Source organism: Sciurus carolinensis, chromosome 1 (assembly GCF_902686445.1).
Source record: "Sciurus carolinensis chromosome 1, mSciCar1.2, whole genome shotgun sequence".
In the NCBI taxonomy this organism is placed as follows: domain Eukaryota; kingdom Metazoa; phylum Chordata; class Mammalia; order Rodentia; family Sciuridae; genus Sciurus; species Sciurus carolinensis.
The window spans coordinates 144,959,348-144,980,272 of NC_062213.1; the positions used below are offsets into that span (position 1 = coordinate 144,959,348).

Below are 20,925 nucleotides of genomic sequence, written 5' to 3' on the forward strand. Positions count from 1 at the left end.
ACCGTAACTCTTGGTAAAACTTAGCCTACAAATTAAACTCCAAAAAAGAAAAACTGTTTGAGAGAGAATGTCTCCCTTTAAATGATAACCGGGACCCATCCAAAGTGTGCCAGGTTAACATCATCCAATGACTGGGTGCCAGATAGAGTCAGTTACAACATTCCAGTATGGACAGCTACGGGTGGAAGTGCTTCCTACTCAACTTGACATTGCCAGATAATGATTTTTTTTTTTTTTTTTGGTAATACTTATTAATTTAACTTTGGAAAAATCTATTAAAGCTCTTCAGAAAACATAAAATCAACAAGATAGCTATGGTCGGACTTAGAAAATTTAAATATGCTATATGAACACAGTCATTACAGAGTAAATAAAAACAGATAAAAATAAAAAGAATGAAAATTTCTAGAAATAAAGCTAGCCAGGTACCTGATGAAAAAGTAAGCATGTTGCATTTTCTGCTGAGAGAGGGCTGGAGAAGAGGCTCTTAGAGCCAGTGGAGTAATATTGTCCAAGAGTTCCTGGGGTTTGAGGAGAGGGAATACGTCAACACTTCCTTCTCCAGCTGGGAGAGTGAGAAAATTCCAGAGCAAAGGAGAGGAGACCTGAGTCCCATTCCCACACTGATAGTCCCAGGACATGCCAGGACCTCTGGTGGGTTTGACAGGAGGATGGCTGGTCCAACTGGTCACAGTGGCATGGGTGATATAAGCAGGACAACTTGCTTTTGAGTGGATCACACAGGCTTGAACAATTAGCATCCCATGTTAACCACACAGAGCTAAAGATTAGAAACCTCTTCCTCAAACTGTTTGGATAAGTTGAGCCTTCACAGACTCTACTGAGACCCCAGAAGTCAGGGAGATGGGCCTTCCCATACCATGTTTGAAAAGAACTTCCATTACTTATAAGGAAAGGGCCATGGAACCAAACTGCTTTAGAAAAATACAGAAAGATTACATAGAACACATCTATAGCTCTTTCCTAACTACTACATCAGTCTTGCTAAAGTTGCTTCTTAGAGTTGATGCATATGCACCAAGTGTAGTATAACTGTTCAAAGTCAGAATTTCATAAATCCAATTATCTTCAGTGTTACGCCACCTGCAATTCCCCTCAGTGTTTGACAAAGATTCCGCTGAGTAATAAAGGTGTTTGCAAAGTCTCATTGTATTGGGAATTCGGTTGCGGACTTTCCTTCCTTGCTTGCTTAATATGTGTAGGTTTACTATTAATATTTTATGTGTTTTCCCTGAAAACAGGGGTCTTAACAGAACCAAGATTAAAACATAAAAACCAGACTTCTAATGGAACAGTGATTTCAGATTTAGTCATTTGTTATGAAACTTTGAATAACCAAGAATGTTATGAGAAAATACAAAAATAGATTCTAGCTGCCGATCCCCTGTTGACTACTCTCAGATGACCTGAAGTTTGTAGGCAAATAACTCCAACCCCATCAGGAATGATTAACAGGAACAGAAGAAATAAAGAAAATAGAGTTTCTACAGTTAAAACACCTTATGACAATGCTTATTTAATTAATGGAAAGCCATGACATCCTTAGAGCCTCTTAAGCCCCTGAATTTAGACCCTCCTTTATCTCCCACAGATATTTAGATGTAAGATCAGGACATCTTATAATCTGGTTTGAAAGTATACATACAAGAGTGCAAGATATTCCATTTCTTAAAGATTAGGATTTACTAAATGCTGTAAATATTATAGGTCACCTATCCCCCGGAGAAAAAGTTCCTCAATGTTAAGTTCACACAGTAGAAGATGATGTCATATTATTGTTAGCTTAAACTGTCTAGCACTTATTAACCACAGCAGTAGCCACACAACTGACATTTACTCAACCCTGCTGAACTTGCTTTAACCTTTATGATTAGTTAAGCAATATTAATATGTCTTATTATTTAGTTATAGGTTATCACGAGTAAGCAATTACTAAAAATAATTAGAATACTTCATTGCCTGGTCTAGTAATGATTATACAAGATATTTTTGTTATTTTTCCTTGTGATCTTTTTCTGTTCTGGAAAAACATGTGTAACTGTCAACTTTTAATGTATAAAAAGCTGGCTGGGAAAAATAAAATTTAGAACTTAGCATCCATTCCTTGAGTTTGTGTTGCTTTGTTCTCCACCTCGCCGATGCCTACTCCATCACCTGTGACCACTATGACCCCTGCTAGGGCAGGACCCCGGCACTTCAGTATACAATTATTACAGGTAAATATTTTAAAAGGATCAATTCAGTGAGCAGAGTTGGGGAAAGTTGAAGATGCACCAACCCATTGAAAAGACCAGCTAGTCAATGAGCCTCATTTCACTTGTGAGTAAGGTGACGTCCAGAGGAATGAACACTACTTAAGTCCCCATTCACCCAGCAGAGATGTAGCAGAGGCAGGAGTCACAGACCCCTTCTACTTTCTCCCCTGGTGGTGTAGAGAAACTCTTTACTCAATTTAACAAGAAGACACTATCAGAACATACATTTTAATGCCTAAAGGCATTAAAAATTGGAGACTACTAGGCTAGGTGTGGTGACACATGACTGTAATCCCAGGGGGTTAGGAGGCTGAGGCAGGAGGTTCATGAGTTCAAGGACAGCCTCAGCAACTTAGCAAGGCCCTGAGGAACTCAGCAAGACTGTCTCTGATAAAATATAAAAAAGGGCTGGAGATGTGGCTTCATGGTTAAGCACTGCTGGGTTCAATCCCTGGTTTAAAAAAAAAAAGAAAATCGGAGACAACTAAACACCACCGTGAGAAGGACTGATAACTACAGAGTGGTTCAGTCTTACACTGGAATGCTGCATGGCAGTGAAAATACATGATCAGCAAGGACTGAACAAGAAAATCAAGTTGCAGAGGAGGAATATGGACAACATGGGCAATTTATAAAGGACCCCAAACTGGAAAAACCCTTATGTTACTTATGAATATATTGTTTATTTAACAGTCAATAAATATTTCTTGAATACCTGCCATGAGTCGGATATTGTTTTAGGTGTCGGTGACACAGTAGTGAACCAAGTGCCTGCTTTCCTGGAAACTGTCTTCTAGAAACATACCTATACACACAGTAGAAATAGATGTGGGATCAGTGAACACTGGATTCAGAACACTGAAAACCTCTGGGGAGGTGCAGAGGAATGTGACTAGAAAGTGGATGCAATAATTTGCAAAGTGGAAGCTCTGATTATTTGAAATGTTTTATTTCTTAACCTGGGAAGTGGGTAAAGCATTCTCTACAGCTTTTAGTCCTTCTGAATTACCTTATGAAAACTGATTTGCTTCTGTTTTCTAGTTTTGCTTCTACAAATTTCTTTTGTTCTTGTAAAAACATGTTTCCTCATACAGGTAACAGACCAGAAGATTAATGGTGATGTTTTGGTAGCAAGCTCAAAGTATTTAAGAAAGCCTGTGTGCTTGGAAATGACAGGTTGTCTTGGATATTTTAGATGATACTGTCTCCAGAAGGAAGTGGAAGCCCCAGCACATGGCAGGGCCCAGTGACATTCTGAATGGAGGACTGAGTGTGGGGCTAACTCATTTTCTGGGAAAAGCAGGGAGGTACTGCTGCTCTCCTAGAGGCATCTTCTCACCTAGCCTGTCACATAGTGGCTGCTGTGTTGGAGGATTAGCTTACTGATCAGAGGACTGCAGATAGGCTAGCATTTAACGTACCGCCTCCTGGACCATGTGGGACTAAACTGGACCTAGCTTGACAGGTCTTATTTCAGACCATTTAAACAAGCAGCTTTATCTGAAAATCTTCTCTTTAGAATATTTCAGCCTATAAAAACAAAACCAAAAACAAACCCCTTGCTTTATTTCTGAGGTATTTCTGATTAGAAAGAAGCAAAAAATGTTGCAATATTATTCTTTAAACCCTTTGCCCTTATTAATCCTATAATAACAATCAAAAATTTAGGAAAAGTTTATGTGCAATGATATGTCAGGGTAGGATCACTGACAAACAGTGAGTGGATGAAAAGAAAAATAGGTCATTGTAGTAGGTGAATGATGAAAATAAATATAGTATTCCTATAGAATTATATTTTATGCTGCTGTCAAAATGTGCTATTAAATGACTTATTCTCTGACATGGGAAAGTCTATTTTGTTAAGTGAAAATCTGACTATAACTCATAAAAACTTTATTTTAAATTGATAAATAAGAATTGTAAATATTCAATGGTGATGGTTTTACATAAGTTCATGAAGTAGAATGATTAAATCAGGCTAATTAACAAATCCATCTTCTCACATACCTACCATTTATTAAAATCTATTTAAGCAAATTTGAAATACAGTGCATTATTATTTATGGAAGTCCCAATTCTGTGCAATAGATCACTAAAACTTCTTCGAGCTGAAAGTTTGTACCCTTTGAGCAACCTTTTCCCTTTACCTGTCTGATTATAACTTTATTAAATATCTATCAATCAAGAAAATACTCCATAATTTAATGTTAATTTTCCTCTTTACACTTTTTGTCATTTTCCAAATTATCCAAAGCATGTAGTTTTGATTTTATAAATAAGAAAAAGTTATTAAATTTAAGAAAATAGCAAGGAAATGGAGGTGTATTATATAAAGACAAGCAATCCCAGACTTGACATCTCTTACAATCTTAAGACATTCGTATATGGCTTGCTCATTTTATAAACCTGCAAAGAGATGAATTCCTTTGATTCATCTAGAGTAAAATACAACACTAGAGTAAAATACAATCTAGTTTTTTATAATTGTTTTTTTTTTCCCCTTTGGTGGGAAGGTAGTTGTTAGAAATGTTGGAGTAGCAATGTGGCTTACTGTGAAGTGATGAACTTGGAGTAAAGACATTATTAGCTGTGACCTTGGGTATAATGTTTTTCCTCCTAGAATCATGGTAAAGTTTAAACAAGATCATGAGCCCTCTTGGCACAGGATGGGCACTTAATAAAAGCTGTTGATTTCTACTTCTTCAAGATTATGAACATAGAGTAAAACACTACAAGTTTTAGGTTGTATTCCCTGTTGGTTTCCCCAAGACAAGATTAATTAAAAAGCAAAGTGGTTTTAAAGAGCGATTGTTGAACCACGTGTATTCCTCCTGAGTCATCAACGTTCTAAATTAAAGAAGATAAGCAAACAAAAAATCCAGACCCAGTATCACATGGTGCACATCAAAAGTCTGTCCCATATGTTCCCTTCTGGGTCCATTCCCATTCCCGACCTTGCCAGAAGTTCTAGAAAAATCATCAAAGAGGTTAATGGGCTCTGACTCATTTCTTCTCAGCCGAGGATTCCTTTGAGTCCTGAGCTGAATTTGGTTCCCAGGTTTTCCAAAGTCTACTCTTCCACGCAGGGTATCCTAAAGTAGAACCATAGTGTCGTGGGTGAAAAAGTTTCAGTGAGGTAAGACTGTCTGGGTTTGAAACCTTGAATTCTTACAGAACATATCTGGGTCTCATTTCTCCATCTATAAAATGGGAATAATGATAAAACCTCGTAAAGTTGTTTGCAAGGTTTAATGCACATAAAGTGCTTACAATAGTGCCTGAAACATAGTAATCACTGGAGAAATTACAATTATTATTGTTACTATTCTTCCAGATTCTTGATCTAAAAATTCTTCACAAATGCAGGGTCAGAAAGTTACCTTCTAAATTAGGAGGTCACATATTGTGGTGGTTAGGAGCATAGGATTTGTACGGAATACAGTTGAGTTGTATCTCAGCTTTGCCACTCTTCTAGATATGTGACCTGGGACAAGTTGCTTAATATCTCTAAGTGTGAACTGCAACTTGGAGCTAGGGTTAGGGTTGTTAATTGTATGGTGCTTAGCAGTGTGCTGACTTGGAGTAGGTACTCAATATGTTCTAATTATTGTTCTGTATTATCTAATTCAATCCTTATAAAATCCTCAGTTTGCAGGTGAGGAAAACTTTGACACAGGCAAGTTCATGGTCATATAATTAGTAATGGGCAGAACCAGAACTCAAACACAGGGAGTCAGACCCCCTGAACCCACCGTCTCAACCACTGTAAACTACCACCTCTGCTTAATGATAAGGAATGTATCCATACTGCAGGGCCAACAGCCAACAATAACTAAAATGCTTCTACCCCATAACAGGGTTGTCTCTTAAAAGAAACTCCTATGAATTTTTGATATTTGATAATACAATGCTTTTTACTGGTGTGAATCTAAAGCTAAAAAGGATCATATAAGTAATGATGTTCTAAGATGATAGAAATTTTGTTCAGTTGAGTTACATTTGATAAAACGATGTTAAATTAATGTTGAAAAATGGGGAAAGAACGTCTAGTGACAATATCAACCTCCATTAGATTCCCCAGGGGTGGGATTTCAGGTATTGATGCAGCCAAATGGAGGTTGTATTTAGATCTTTCTGGATGGTGGTGGTTACACACACACATACACCTCTTATCCCTTTCTACAGATCCTTCAACCACTTTTTGCTTTTCAGTCCTTCAATGTCCTAGGTACTCTCCTTTGAAAACAAGTAAATATAAAAAGAACCATCCTTGCCACTTAATCTGTTTTACCTCCTGTTCTTTGTTTACAGTTTATAGAACATCAGACTTCATTCTGTTTAATGGGGCAAGTATTTCTGAATTGCCCTCCTATAATTTGTCAGTCATTATTCAAGAAGTTGAGGACTTATCATGGAGTATACATTGTCCAGGTCCATAGGTATAATCTACTGGGGGAGAAAGACACACAAATAGTCATAGTCCCTGTGATATGTCTACCACAGGAATAGGAACAAGTGCTGGAAGAGTCAGTTTTCAGGATGACACTAGAATCCCTCATAAATTCTTCACTTGCACTATTTTATTATTTTTGTCATCTTTGTGTTGTTACTTAATGTATTTCTAAGGGATTCCTTTTAAAGTTGTAAGTGATCAAGCTGTTCTATAGTATATGTTCTGTCTAAATTCAAATGAGCATATCATGAATTTACAGTAATCATCATATTAAGACTTTATGTGTTTGTATAACTACATGTATACTGCTCTGTATTTGAAAGAGTGCCTCGATAGTAATTAATTCTTTGATCTTCACACTATTGTCTTCATTTTATAAATCTGGAAACTGAGGCCAGAGAAGCAATTGTATCAATAGCACAAAGCCACTAACTGGGAGACTGGAACTCAAACCTATGCAGGAGCCCAGTCTTGGGAGTCTCACTTGATCTAACCACAACCACAATCCCTATAAAAAATGTGGATCTGCAGAAAATTTTAAAATTAGGACACACTGTGGGACCAAAACCCAACAAGATACAAGAGGGATTTGTCACAGGTGGACAGTGGTAACTGCTCCTTGGTAACTGCCTCCAAGGAGCAGAGAGTGACTTCATTACATCCCTCTCTTTCCACCATATTTAAGTCTGTGCAAGTCCTTGTTTGCTATTAGACTGGGTTTTCGGGTTTTGCACAGCTTTCACCCTCTGTAAACACATAATAATCCCAGGTTATTTGGTTTCCCATTAGCAATAGTTTCCTGCCTTTTGAGGCTCCGAGACACAGAAGATGATGGGTCATACATGAGTTCTATTTTCTTTTCTTATTAGGCTGTGGTACTATTGTGTTATCACAAATACTTTCATTTTACTTTCAGAATGACATGGCATTCAAGGTTATTCTGGTTAATAAGATGTTACAGGAGCCCATAAAATTAATTATAAAATTGTCTGACAGGAATAATAAGGTTTTTGAAAGGAGAAAAGCAAACAGTTTCTTCTGATCAGTTCTTCATGTATTTTTACCAGTGAAGTATACCCTACTGCTTTGAAATAAAAAATTCTATCAGTTCTCATTTCCTTCTGCAAAGATTTTTCCTATATTTCTGTGATGGGGCATGCCTGACATGCATAGTGATAAGGTATTTACTTGATGTCTTCAGAGTGTGGAAATATATTAAATCTCTGGCTCAAAACTGGCAATCTAAGTGATATTATGTCACTGTTTAATATTTACTCTGAAAATATGAAGTACATTCCCGACTTAGCAGTCAAGAATGGTGAAAATATATCCTTATTACTTTATGAGGTTTAAAAATGGAATTTGTCTTTCTTTTTGCAGAATCAATTAGTTCTAACTCCCCATGGCCAGTGAAGACAGTCAGGAAGTACTGACTGCCTGAATCTGCAGCAGGTGTTACTGTTTTAGTGTTTGGGGAAAACTAGACTTGCGTCCCTCTGACCTCCGTTTCTCTCTAACGTCCCAGCTCTCATCATTTCAACATGCCATCAGCAGCTTTCTCCACCAAGTACAAGTGCTTCCTGCAGAGCTCAAAGTCAACCTGGCTTCCCAACTTCAGCTGATCCTTGTAGGACATGCCACAAAAACCTGACTTATCGCTTAGAACAGGACTTGGTGTGTTGGCTACAATTCACTAAGTCCCTAAATTATTATCAGTACTGTATCACTGAAACATACTGCTTTGGAAATGGTACTATTTTATTTGTTACTGGGGATTGAACCCAAGGGCGCTTTACCACTGATCTACCTTCCCAGTCCTTATTTTTGTTTTGAGACAGGGTCTCACTAAGTTGCTGAGACTGAGCTCGAACTTGCAATCCTTCTGCGTTAGGCCCCTGTGTCACTAGGAAAACACGCATGGACCATGAAGGAATGGTATCATTTTAAATCAGTCTTACAAATACAACTTACCACATGCTTTAGGTAAATGTAATATTTCTTTTTAAAAAATATTTTTAAAATTGTCAATGGACCTTTGTTTTATTTATTTATATGTGGTGCTGAGAATCAAACCCACAGTGCTTTGCACGTGCTAGGCAAGCACTCTACTAATGGGCTACACCCTCAGTCCCTAAATGTAGTATTTCTGGATTTAGAAGTTGAATGTCACTATGGAAATTCAGTTAAACACACACACACACACACACACACACACACACTCACACACTCCACACAATAAACACTATCATCTGTTATGGCTGGGGAATGTGGCTTTTTGATTTTATTCACTAAGTCTATTTGGATTCCTACTGTGTCCCTCCACAGTACAGTGGACACAAAGGAAGTCCATGATAGCGTGCTCCCTCCTGAGAAAAAACGAAAGAAGAAGTAGTATTTACTGGATGTTCTACTATGTTAGGTGCTTTTACACAGATCATCTATTTTGATCCAAATAGTCTGCAAGATGCATCCATTTATCAGATGAAGAAACTCAGACTTGAAAGGGTCAGGAAACTTACAGCCTACAATTTGAACCAGGCCTATCTGGCTCCATAGCCATCATCTTTCCCATAATAGATGCATGTAGGAGACAACAGGGAATTATATGAGTCAGTATATAATGAAGTACAAAATTAAATATAATCAACTACTAAGGTATAACCTCAAGAGTTTTAGGTGTTCAGTGGCAAGAAATTAATGTTTACTCTACTTATCAGAGAGGATCTTAAGGAAGAAGCAACAGGATTTAAAGTGATCCTGGCAGGATTTCTAAGATCAAATATTCTTTTTAATAAAGAGGCAGCACACATTTGTGACACAGAGCTAGATTTTTAAAGAAGTCCAGTGTTCTGCTGCTTTGGGCACTGTGCCTAACTGTCTTCTGCCTGCTTCCCTTCCTCTCTTACTGAGGATCTTTGTTCCATCACTACTTACACTCTGCTCAGCCTCTCTATAGCACACATTGGTAAAACTCCGTTATTGTGCCACCCTTCTCTGTGCCCTATTAGGAGTTCCACCACATTCAGTATCTTTAAAACCTACAAGTGCGTCTGGCACCTATAGGACACCCAGTAAACCTTTGCTAAATGATGAGAAAAAATGAAAAGGACTTACTGATCAAAACCTACTTCTACTCACTGAGGTCAAATACGCTCTTGGCTGCCTGGCAATCCTGCTGTTCCCTCAGCTCACTGTCTGCTGCATTCCACAACAAATCAGTCCTTCTCTGTCTTCACACCTCAGATCCTCAGCAGATGGCTTTGCCTCTGGAAGGACCCTTCAGCTTCCTGCCACCAGACAAAACAAACCCACGCTCTCACCCTGTCCTCTCTCCTGTTGAATCCACATGGGTCCATCTTCTGGTCTCTAGCAACCTCTCTTCCTGTGCTTTAGACCCCGGACTCATGGCCTTCAGAAGAGGTTTCTCTCTCTTTGGTATTCTCCTTCTCCCTAATGAGGAAATCCTTCCTATAAGTTTTAAACTTGCTTGTCTTCATTACAAACAAATCTCCTCCAGTACCTCTTTGTAAGGTCAACAATTTCCTCCACGTTTCTATGCACAATGGCTATTTTTGAGTCTCCTTCTTCCTCATAGTGATGCTCCCTGTTTTGTGAAGAACCATCTTTTGGAACACCACATTCCACGGACTTTCCTCCATCTGTCTAATGGTTTCTTCTGCATTTTTTGCTGCCTGAGGCCTTCCCTCTCTAACAAGACTTTGAATTTCCTTAGTGCTCAGTTACAGAACCAGTTCTCTTCTCAATTCTGCTCTTTTTCCTTCTCATCTCCACTTATAGCTTCAAGTCTTATATGTATTCAAAAGGCTCATAAATCTATATTTCTAGCCTGGATCGTTCCTTTGAATGCCAGATCTGTGTTTTTAATTGCTCACATGAATTCTCCACTTGGATGTGTTAAGGCACTTTGAACTCAGCATGTCTGAACTACACTCAAGCTCTTTCCTTGCAGAACTGGCCTTCTCATGGTGTTCTTCCTCAGTGAATGCCACCATCGTCCACCCAGTTGTACAAGTTAAAAGGCCAGGAGTCATCTTCAACTGTTCACTCCTCTCAGCTCCTGTATCTATTCTAACATGAAGTCCTGTGGATTTTGCCTCTCAAGAACTTTCTCTCCATTCCTCCACACTCCAGGGCAAAGTACCATCTGTCATCTCTTCTACGGACTAATGGACTTCCTAGATCCATTCTTGCCTTCCTCCAACATGTTCTCAACACTGCAGCAGAGCAATCTTTTTTTTTTTTTTTTTTTTTTGAGACAAGGTCTCCTATGTTGCCCCTGCTGACCTTGAAATTTGGGCTCAAGTAATCCTCCTGCCTCAGTGACCTAAATAGTATAATAGTATCTGGGCTCACACCTGGTTCAGAACAATCTTTTTTAAAAAGCAAATATTCTTATGTCAGCACACTGTCCTGTTTTCTCCAATCAAAAAACCAGCCTTTCCCCTGGTAAAGCCCCACACACTGCTCGTAGATGCCAAAACACCCAAGCTGCTCTGCAGTTCTGCAAAGCCCTCCTGCCCAGGCTCATCTCACACCTCCTTCCCCCTGCACTGCCGCTACCCTGGCCTTCTGTCAGATGCTATGCTTCTTCCCGCTTCCGCACTGCTATTTCCTCTTTTGAACACCCCAAGCTCCTCCCTCCATTCTTCCCGTCCCCTCTCCTTCTAACATTTTCATATCTCAACTCAAGCATCTCTTGCCTTAGAGAAGCCTCTTCTCACCTCCCTGGGCACACCTACCCCCCGCAGCATTCACTTCTTCTTCTAAGACCCTGCCATGGTTTTAACTACATTCATCAATTATTCCATTATCATTTGTATCTATGGATATGAATGATCGCAGGAACTGTGCTTTCTTTTGCTGACCATTGTGTCCCAGCACTTCATATAGAGTCTGGCACATTAAAATTTCTCCATATTAGTGGCATGAATAAGTAAATTAATAAAGTTGAAAGCCTGGGCATGGATGCAGGGTTGTAAAGTGAAAGAAAAGAACCTAGGATGGAGCTTGGTGAACATGACATTATAGGGAAGGACAGAGGAAGAAAATCATGTTGGTGGGAAGAAATAAAGAAATAACGACCATATAAGTGGCATAAGCCAAGGGAATCTAGAGTTTTAAGAAAGCAGAAATGTCTTCGTGTCTTCAACCCCAGACATTGGAAGAACTGGGAGATGAAACTGGCTCATAGGGCAAAATGGGAGGTGAGAAACTTAGGATCAGGGCAGTTGACCTATCATGCAATTTGGTGTTTAAGGAAAGGGATGAGAAAGACACTTGACCTTTCTGACACTTGGCACTGTTGACAGCTCTTTCTTTCTTCAAAGTAAAAGTGGAGAATTTGCAAATAGAGAAAGATACTTTTAGGATGACAGCCTTGGGAAAGGAAAAGCAATACCTATTTATGGAGTGGGGTTCTGAAGAAGACACAGGGGAGGGAATTACATACATATAAGCATAAATAGTTAAATAGTTTGTTAGTATTTTGAACAAAATGCTGTTAGATCCATTAAGAATAAAAGAAAGTTTTTATTTTATCTTCACTTATTCATTCTCTGATGTTGTTAGTTAACTTCTTGCTACTGTGATCAAAATACCTGACAAGAATACTCAGAGGAAGAAAACTTTATTTTGTGTTCACTGTTTCAGAAGTTCAGTCTGGGATCTGGTAAACTTCATTGCTCTGGGCCCCAGATGAGGCAGAACACCATGGCAGAAGGGCATGGTGGAGGAAACCTGCTCAGCTCGTGGAAGCTAGGAAGCAGGGAGAGAGAGGGAGAGAGAGAGAGAGAGAGAGGGCGAGAGAGTGAGAGAGCGAGAGAGCGAGCAAGAGAGTCTACAGAGAGCCAGGGACAAGGTATAATTCCTCAAGGGTGTGCCCCAGTGACCTACTTCTTCCAGCCATGCCTAACCTTCCAGCCTTGCCCACACCTACTTCTTTCAATTACCAGCCAGTAGTCCATTAAAATTATTAAACCATCAAATGGATTGATCCACTGGTGAGGTCACAGCTCTTATAATCTAATTATACCACCTCTGAACATTTCTGCATTGTTTAGCACATGAGATTTTGGGATTACTAAAGATCAAAATATAACAGATGTTTTCCTTCCTTCATGAGGATCTCAGTTTCTGAACTGTCATTTTCCTTTTCTCTAAAGAGTTTCTTTTAACATTGCTTCTAAGACAGGTCTACTGGCCATACATTCCTCAATTCTTGTCTCTCTGAGAAAGTTTCTCTTTCCCTTTATTTTTCAAGGGCAATGTTATGAAGTACAGAATTCTAGGTTGGTTCCCACTCCCCAGTACTTTAAAGATTCCACTCCATTCTCTTTTTGTTTGCATGGCTTCTGAGAAGGAGCCAGGTGTAATACTCATTTTTCACTCCTGTATAGGTAAGGTGTTTTTCCCCTATAGTTTCTTTCAAGATGTTTTTCTTTGGTACTCTGCAGTTGGAATATGAGATGCCTAGATGTAGTTTTGTTTTGTTTTTGGCATTTATCCTTGACTTGGCATTCTCCAAGTTTTCTGGATCTGCAGTTTAGTGTCTGTCGTTAATTTGGTGGAAGTTCACAGGCATTGTGGTTTTGAAAATTGCTTCTGTTCCTTTCTCTTTCTTTTCCTTCCAGTATTTCCATTGTGCATATATTATACCTTTTGTAATTGTTCCACTATTATTGGATATTCCATTCTTCATTTTTTTCTCTGTATTTTAATTTTGGAAGTTTCTATTGTCAAATCCTCAAGTTCAGAGATTCTTTATTTGGCTGTATCCAGTTGACTAAATAACCCAACAGAGACATTGTTCATTTATATTTCAGTGGGTTTTTTTTTAATCTCTAGTATGTCTTTCTGATTCTTTCTTACAATTTCCATCTCTCTGATTACATTATCCATCTGTCCTTGCATGTTGTCTACTTTCTTTTTCATTAAAGCCTGTAGCATATTAATTATAAGTTAAAGAAATTCCTGGGTTGAGAATATCAATACTCCAGCCATATATGACTCTGGTTCTGATATTTGATCAGTCTATTCAAACTCTGTTGCATTTTGGTATGCCTTATAATTTTTAATTGATAGATGGACATGATGTACTGGGTAAAAGGAACTGCAGCAAATAGCATTTTGTAATGGTCTGGTAAAGTGGGGGAGGGGAGGGACAATCTATAGGCCTATCATTTGGTCTTAGTCTTTTGGTCAGCCTGTGCACCTGGACTGTGAACTTCACCAGTGATTCTCATTTTTAAAATCCTTTTGGGTGATAGAGGATGGCTAGCGGGATATGGAGATGGGCATTTCTGTTCCTCCAGGTAGGTTAGGCTCTGGTAAAATAGTTTCTTTTGAGGCAGGTCTTGTTAAGAAAAATAGAATGCTTGGGCATATTTCTGCATGCTTTTCTTCTCCTTTCCCTGCCAGAAGATTGACAGGAATTTTTTTCTGATATTTACTGTGAGCACCTGATGGAGCTCCTGGAGGTGACTCCCACAAAGGTGTGAGTGCCTTCCTTAGATTGGGTCCCTGTGGAGATTTTAGCTCTCAGACTCATCCACACTGAGTCTCTAGCAATTATAATTACTCATTTCTTCCTACCTGGCACTGGTTCTCATGAAGTTTCTGCTTGTGTGTTTCTTTCTGTCCAGGTAAGTTGTGATGTTCTTCTCTGTCTCTTCAGTTTTAGTGTAGTAGGTCTGTCCTACATCCTTATTTCTCTGAAGGATATAAGTAGGGCTGATTTTTCAGCATGTTCAGCTTTTTACTTGTTCTTAGGACAGAGTGGCAACTTCTAAGATCCTTGCATCTGGGTCCAGAAAGTGGAAGTGCTCAGACAATTAGCATCCACTTAGCTGAAAAAGTGGTGGCCTTTGTCATCTCCACAAGAGCACTGAGGCCTAAAAAGTTCAGTTTGAGTCAGTTCTGGAGGAAGGCAGAGAGGGAGTTACGTTTCTGAACAGTTGTTCTACCTAAGGACTCTGATCCCTTCCTTGCCTAGAAGTTCTTCTAAGTGGGGTTACTGTCATCACTCTCGAGGAGAGGAAACTGAGGTACAAAAGAGACTCAGTAAGTTACCTCCCCAAGTCACAAGTAAAGTAAAGGGACTAGAATTCATTTCCTTAGCTTTCAAAAAAGTGGACATTTATTAGCTTATGCCATATGCCAAGCTGTGTGTCGGGCACCGATGATGCGCAGAGCAGAGCCCAGTCAATGTTCTGCAAAAGAATATCACAACATAGGATGCCCCGGCCCCTGAAGAAGGGGAACCAAGCATGTAGAAAGAGAAGGGGTTCCTCAAGGGAAACTTGGTCCTGATGGTGCACAAGTAGGGATTATCTGAGATACAGGTGATGGGGCTGAGGAAGCTTCCCTAGAAAGGGAAGGGACTGCAAAGTATACCCTGCTTCAAGGAACTGTAGATGGTGTGGCAAAGGATGCTGTTGGAGAGGAATGTAGGGGTCAGGTACTGCTTTGCACATTTTCATGTATTTATGCTAAGAGATTCTAATTTAATTCTGAAATCAATAAGGAGCCAAGAAGGGTTTTAAGTAGTGGAATGCCATGACTGAATCTGCTTTCACAAGATCACTTAGGGATGAGAAGGCCGGGGCAGGGAGACTGGTTAGAAGGTTGTCCCTGTGGTCCTAGGGAGGAAGGCTGAGAGTGTGAACCAAGGAAGGGGTATTGGAACTGGAGAGGGTTGGAGCAATTCCTGCACAGAACTGACCAAACTGACACATGGAGGGAGTGAAGGGAGAGAGGCTAGGAAGACACCCTTGTTTCTGGCTTGGGCAGCTGGGGGGATGGTGGTATCATTTACTGAAATAGAGAAAACAGAAGGAAGAACAGATTTTGTGGGGGAAGATGGTGAGCTCGGTTTTGGACGTGTTAAGTTTGAAATGCACATGGGAAATCTAAGTGGTGCTATGTAGTAGGTAGATGTGACAGGAACTCACCAAGGAGCTCCACGTGAAGCTGGAACCATGGCTGTGACTGAGCTTCTCTAAGGAGAATGTGTGCAGTGAGGAAGGAAGGGGCCACTACCAGGATGCTGGGGAACACCCACATTTGAATAATGGACCAATGGAGAGTTCAGAAAGGAAGCCAAGAATGAATGAACAAAAAAGTGGAGAGAGGGAGAGAGGAGGTGCTGCAGCCTGTGGTTAAGAGCAGAGCTTTGTAGTGGAGGCTGACTTGGTGTTCACTAAATCCATCTGTCTCAATGGGCAATTAGGAAGCTCCATTTTCCAGGCTCCTCACATGGTGGAAGAGCCAGTGACTAGGGATGGTGCCTCTGACTGAGGTGAGCTCATGTGCAGTTAAGAGTAGGTGCATCTTCCTCAAGCTCCTTTCCCTATCCGTGATCCCTTTGGCCTCATCTGTACAAGGACCTCTGAAGGAAAGCACTCAGATTTCGAGTTGTATTTTCTACCCCAGCACAACTGAGTCTGTCTTTCCTGATCCTGGCTCTGGAGTCAGATCTCTGGGTTTGAACCTCTTGCCAGCTGGATGGCTTTGAATTAGCTGCTTAATTTCTCTGCACCTCAGTTTCCTCATTTAAAACTGGAATAACAACAGAAATACTTATAGAGTTATCTGAGGAAATTAGGTAATTAATGTGAAGCACTAAGAAGAGTATTAAAGACTCCAGAAATGTTAGAAACTAAAGGAGAGGAGAATGTCAAGAACCGGGGAATGTCTTATGGCAGAGGTCAGCGAATTAATAGCCTGCAGGTCAAATCCATCCTGCTGCCTACTTCTGTACAGCCTCTTAGCTGAAAATGTTACATTTTAAAGGTTGAAATAAATCATGTGAAAATTATGTGGAGTTCAGGTTTCATTACCCATAAATTTTTTGTTGGGACATAGCCATGCTGGTTAGTTTGCATATTTTTATGGTTGCTTTGCACAAGAACGACAGGGTTTGAGTAAGTACAATAGAGACTAAATGGTGAGCAAAGTCTGAAAATTTTAATACCTGGTTCTTTAAAGAAAAATTTTGGTGACTCCTGGATTACATGGTCAAATGCAGTAAATGTAAAGAAAGATAACTAAAAAGTGTTAACCAGAATTAGCAATAGATTATCAGTGATAAAGGCTCTTCTGGAGTGGTAAAAGAAAATAGATTTTTGTTGGCAGGCAGATCCTACTTTGATTTCTGACTCTGTAACTTGCTAGTTGTGTAGTCTATTTCTTCCCTTTTTCCTTTCTGTTCCTTTCTATTTTGTGTGCTTGTTTCATGGTTTTGAACTTTCCCTTTATTTCTTTGAATATTCTGAATATTCCTATATTAAGATTACTTTCAGACTTTTCTGTTATTTCTAGCTTCTGGGGGTGTGAAACTTCCCATTTGTTGCTGCCTATCTTGTTATATGTCAGTTCTTTGTGCAGTCTATAATTTTAGGTGCAAATGGTGAGTGGTTGTTTGGCATTTGCTTCTCCTGAGGCTTTAAGAGTCAGCAACTGAAAAGGCTCCAAAAATGTATCACTGAACAGCCTCTTTGGAGGCTGGGATGGGAGGCAATAGAGTATGGGCATTGGGGAATATGCCCAAAGTTCATATCCCCACTGTGAAACTACTTGTGTAGCCTCGACAAAATTAATCTTCTCATTTTAGTTTTCTGTGAAGTAGAAATAATTCCTACTCTTTAGAAATACTGTGAAGAATTAATGAAATAATATAAGGAACTCAGCATAATGTTGTGCATGTAGTGAATACTTAATAAATATAAAAAACTACTGTAAATATTTGGTAGATATTACAGCACTTAGCAATATTTTATCCTTGTTTTGTGATATAAGGAAGAAACTTAACATTCATAAAAATAGTTTCCGGAAATACCAAATGTACATTTGATCATTATATATGGACACTGGTCAGACCTCTTTGCTCTATTTGTGACGCATATTAGTTTAAAATGGGAACAAAAACCCCCATTAGAACATATTCACTTGGTTTTCAGTCACTGGTAAGGAGCACTAATGTGGGAGCGGGTTTCAGACATTATCCTATTTTAAAAATAGCCTAATTAGGAAGTTGGATCATTTGCCAACTATTTTGGATCATTAAAATACATCAGTAAAGAGAGTTCTTCTGCTGAGAAGAAAATGACCCAGATAAATTTCTTCAGTTTTATTCAAAGAGAACACATATTTCACTTTTTGGCCATGTTTTCCTCAGTCACTATTCCATTTGAAAGGTTAGAAATACATTAGCAGAGTCCTGAGTCCATAGTTGATTCTCATACATATTACCTGTTTATTAGTGGGAAGGATAGAAGCAGACAAATTCTTGGGCAAGAGAACCTTACTTCTATCTCCAAATAACTTTTGGTCACAAACCTTTCCTTAGTTAACTGCAATTTTGGATCTGTGGATAAGGGAGGGTCAGAGAGCCAAATGGTGAAAGAAAACGGTAGGCTACTATGATTTATCATGAAATATGTTATTAGTTACCCATAAGGATTTCACAAAATGAAGACTTATAATTCTATTTCCCCCCCAAAATTTACAAAGGTTAATATTAAAAACATTTTTATAACAATACCTTTATTTGATTTATTTACTTTTTTGTGGTGCTGAGGATCAACCCCAGTGCCTCACACATGTTAGGTAAGCACTCTACCACTGAGCCACAATCCCAGCCCCTAAAATCATTTGAATAGAAAAATATTTTTAGATTTATATTACCTGATCTTCATAATCCGACCCTGTATCAATGATTTCTCCAGTGTCCAACATCATTGAAGGATCAAAGTCACTTGAACCTAAATTTAGGAAAGGAAAAATTAGTGAATGGAGGCAGTCTGTTTCTAAAACAAGAAATCCCCTTTTAAGTTTCCATATTGTTCTGGGGTTATATTAAATTCACAAACATTTCTAGCTGTTTCCCATCTGCCAGACACTACGTTTGGGCTGGAGATTGAAGAGGTGGATACCGAGGACATTGCATCCACCCCTAAGAAGAAGACAGTATTGTGGAGAATAATTTGTCAACAGCAAGATTCAGAAACCAAGAAGAGTGAGCCAAGTGTGACTAATGGAGGAAGTGGTGGAGCTGGGTTTCTTCACAAGGAGCTGATCTGTGAACATGAACTCTCAGGGTGAATATGGCTTGTCCAGGAGAAGAAATAGCTTCAGGATGAGCAAGAGTAACCAAGGTGGAAGGAACACCATGTACGGAGTGGGAGAAGAGCAAGAGATTTCCAGAAATAAGAAGGGCTGAGTTTGCCCACTCCAGAAAAACCTGAGATGTTTTCCCTCCAGACTTTGGGAAATCTCAGTCCCTGAAGGTGAGAAAAACCACAGGTCAACTTGATTTTTTAATAGATAGATTGCTCTCCCAGGTACTATAAGTTACATTAAATCACATCATTTCTTCCCAAGGTTCAAACTTAAACCACTGATTTTCACAAAGGTGCTTCCAAAGTACAACTGATCGATAGTTTTCATTTAATAACTCAAAATATACATCATCTCAAAATATATTCACCTTACCAGCCAGGATGACAGAATTCAGGGCTGTTCTAAAAGATTATGTACCCTGTGAAATAACAATCAGTCTCATGTTTCACTGTAAATTCGTCCTTGCTAAATAATTCCTGGTTAGACGATTGTATGATATATTTAGTGCAAATGCCTTTTCACAAATCATCAAGCACCTCACACACCTCTCAGACATGGACCTGTCCCAGAGATGTTGCCTTGGTACTCTCCCAAAACAAGAGCCAAGGTGAGTCCTCACCCTGCTTTTCTCTTCGCTCTGTTATCATTATCCTCACTGTCTACTACACTGACCAAGGTCTAAGCAGCAACACCACTGATTCCATCTTCAATTTTTTTAGAAAACAAGGTAAGTTTTCTCAGATGGAGATGCTTGAACCATCAAGCCATTCTGGAGAAGTCATGGGAAGCAGAGTTGACAATGTGTAGTTGCACAGGTGTGTTCAGAACAACTCTTCCTGATGCCAGTCGTCAGTCACATTAGAACAGCCCTGGCCAATTCTGTTGCTAATGAGGCAGTTGCGAGACTGGCATTGGGAAGACTTTGTCCCTTCGTACCAACAAAGTAAGATTAGAGCATGATGTGTGAAACTTCCATTTTTATGTATACCTTGTTAAAATTAGTGGGATTATATATAATTTTTCTATCATTGTGTGTTGGTATTTTTCAAGGAATTTTGTAAGTATATCTTGGGGACAAAATACTAGACTGTCTCAAAGCCCAGTCTGCAAGTTAGCTTATACTTAGGTGTTATAAAGTGGTAAAGATGTTGTAAGCAAAATGCATATTTTTTTCATTATATGTCATAGATATTTTAGAACCAACACTTCGCAGAATCCCACTCTGTCATTTTAGAAAAGAAGAAAACGAGATGCAGAGAAGCTAAATACTTGGTAAAGGTCAATACGGAAAGTGTGTGAGATCAAAGGCAGGGAGGGCCGTTAGCTCCGATTTCATCTAACATACTCCACTGCCTCCAAATAGCTTTACAAATATTTCCTTTCACTCAAGTGCTTACAGGAGAGGTCCTGGAGGGTATACTGTCTATTCTGCATTCTGAGAAAATGAGGACCTGTGAATAGTCCTCAGTGAGGTGGATCTTGGGGTGACTGTGGAAATGGTAGGGTCACAAGGGGAATTAAGGAGTGTTGTTCAAGTTGATGACAATCAGTGCTCCATTCTGGATGGCTGCTATTTGATAGCATTATTAAAGTTAACCTGAATTCCTTCCACAGTGTGGCTGTTATCTACCACTGAGTAGCGACATGGTGGTAGGTAGGTGTATTCAAACACTACCTTCAAATCAGCTCTATTTAGAAGGATTCACATGGATGAGAAACATGATTTGAGCACAGAATCTTATTAAACATATAGCTTCTCTTAGCGTCTGTGTCCTACTTATTTTATTTAACTGGAAACAGTTCCTTCAATTGTTTTCAAAAAGTACAACCTGAAGGACTCTTCAACAATCCAATTAACAGATACCACATATGAATATTTGATACTGAAGCAAGTTCATTAGGAAATTATCTTCAACAATAGCAGAATGAAAAGATTTCTTTTTGTTTTGTTTAAGAAAAACTCATGCTTATAAGGAAGAAGAGATTGGCTTTCCTAATCAAGTGCTTTTAGCAGAAATTTCATTGTATCATTAAGGGATAAAATTTCTTGGTACATTG

General features: G+C 39.1%; 1 protein-coding gene across 2 annotated transcripts in view; it reads right to left on the reverse strand.

Annotated features, from left to right (window-relative positions):
* The window catches only part of Ak5 (adenylate kinase 5), a 253,017-nt gene that overhangs the window by 94,581 nt on the left and 137,511 nt on the right, over positions 1–20,925 (reverse strand). For both annotated transcript variants that reach the window (XM_047529513.1, XM_047529505.1), the window contains exon 8: positions 18,433–18,509. In XM_047529513.1, the coding sequence (XP_047385469.1) occupies positions 18,433–18,509 (77 nt within the window). The remainder of the gene's footprint in view (positions 1–18,432; positions 18,510–20,925) is intronic.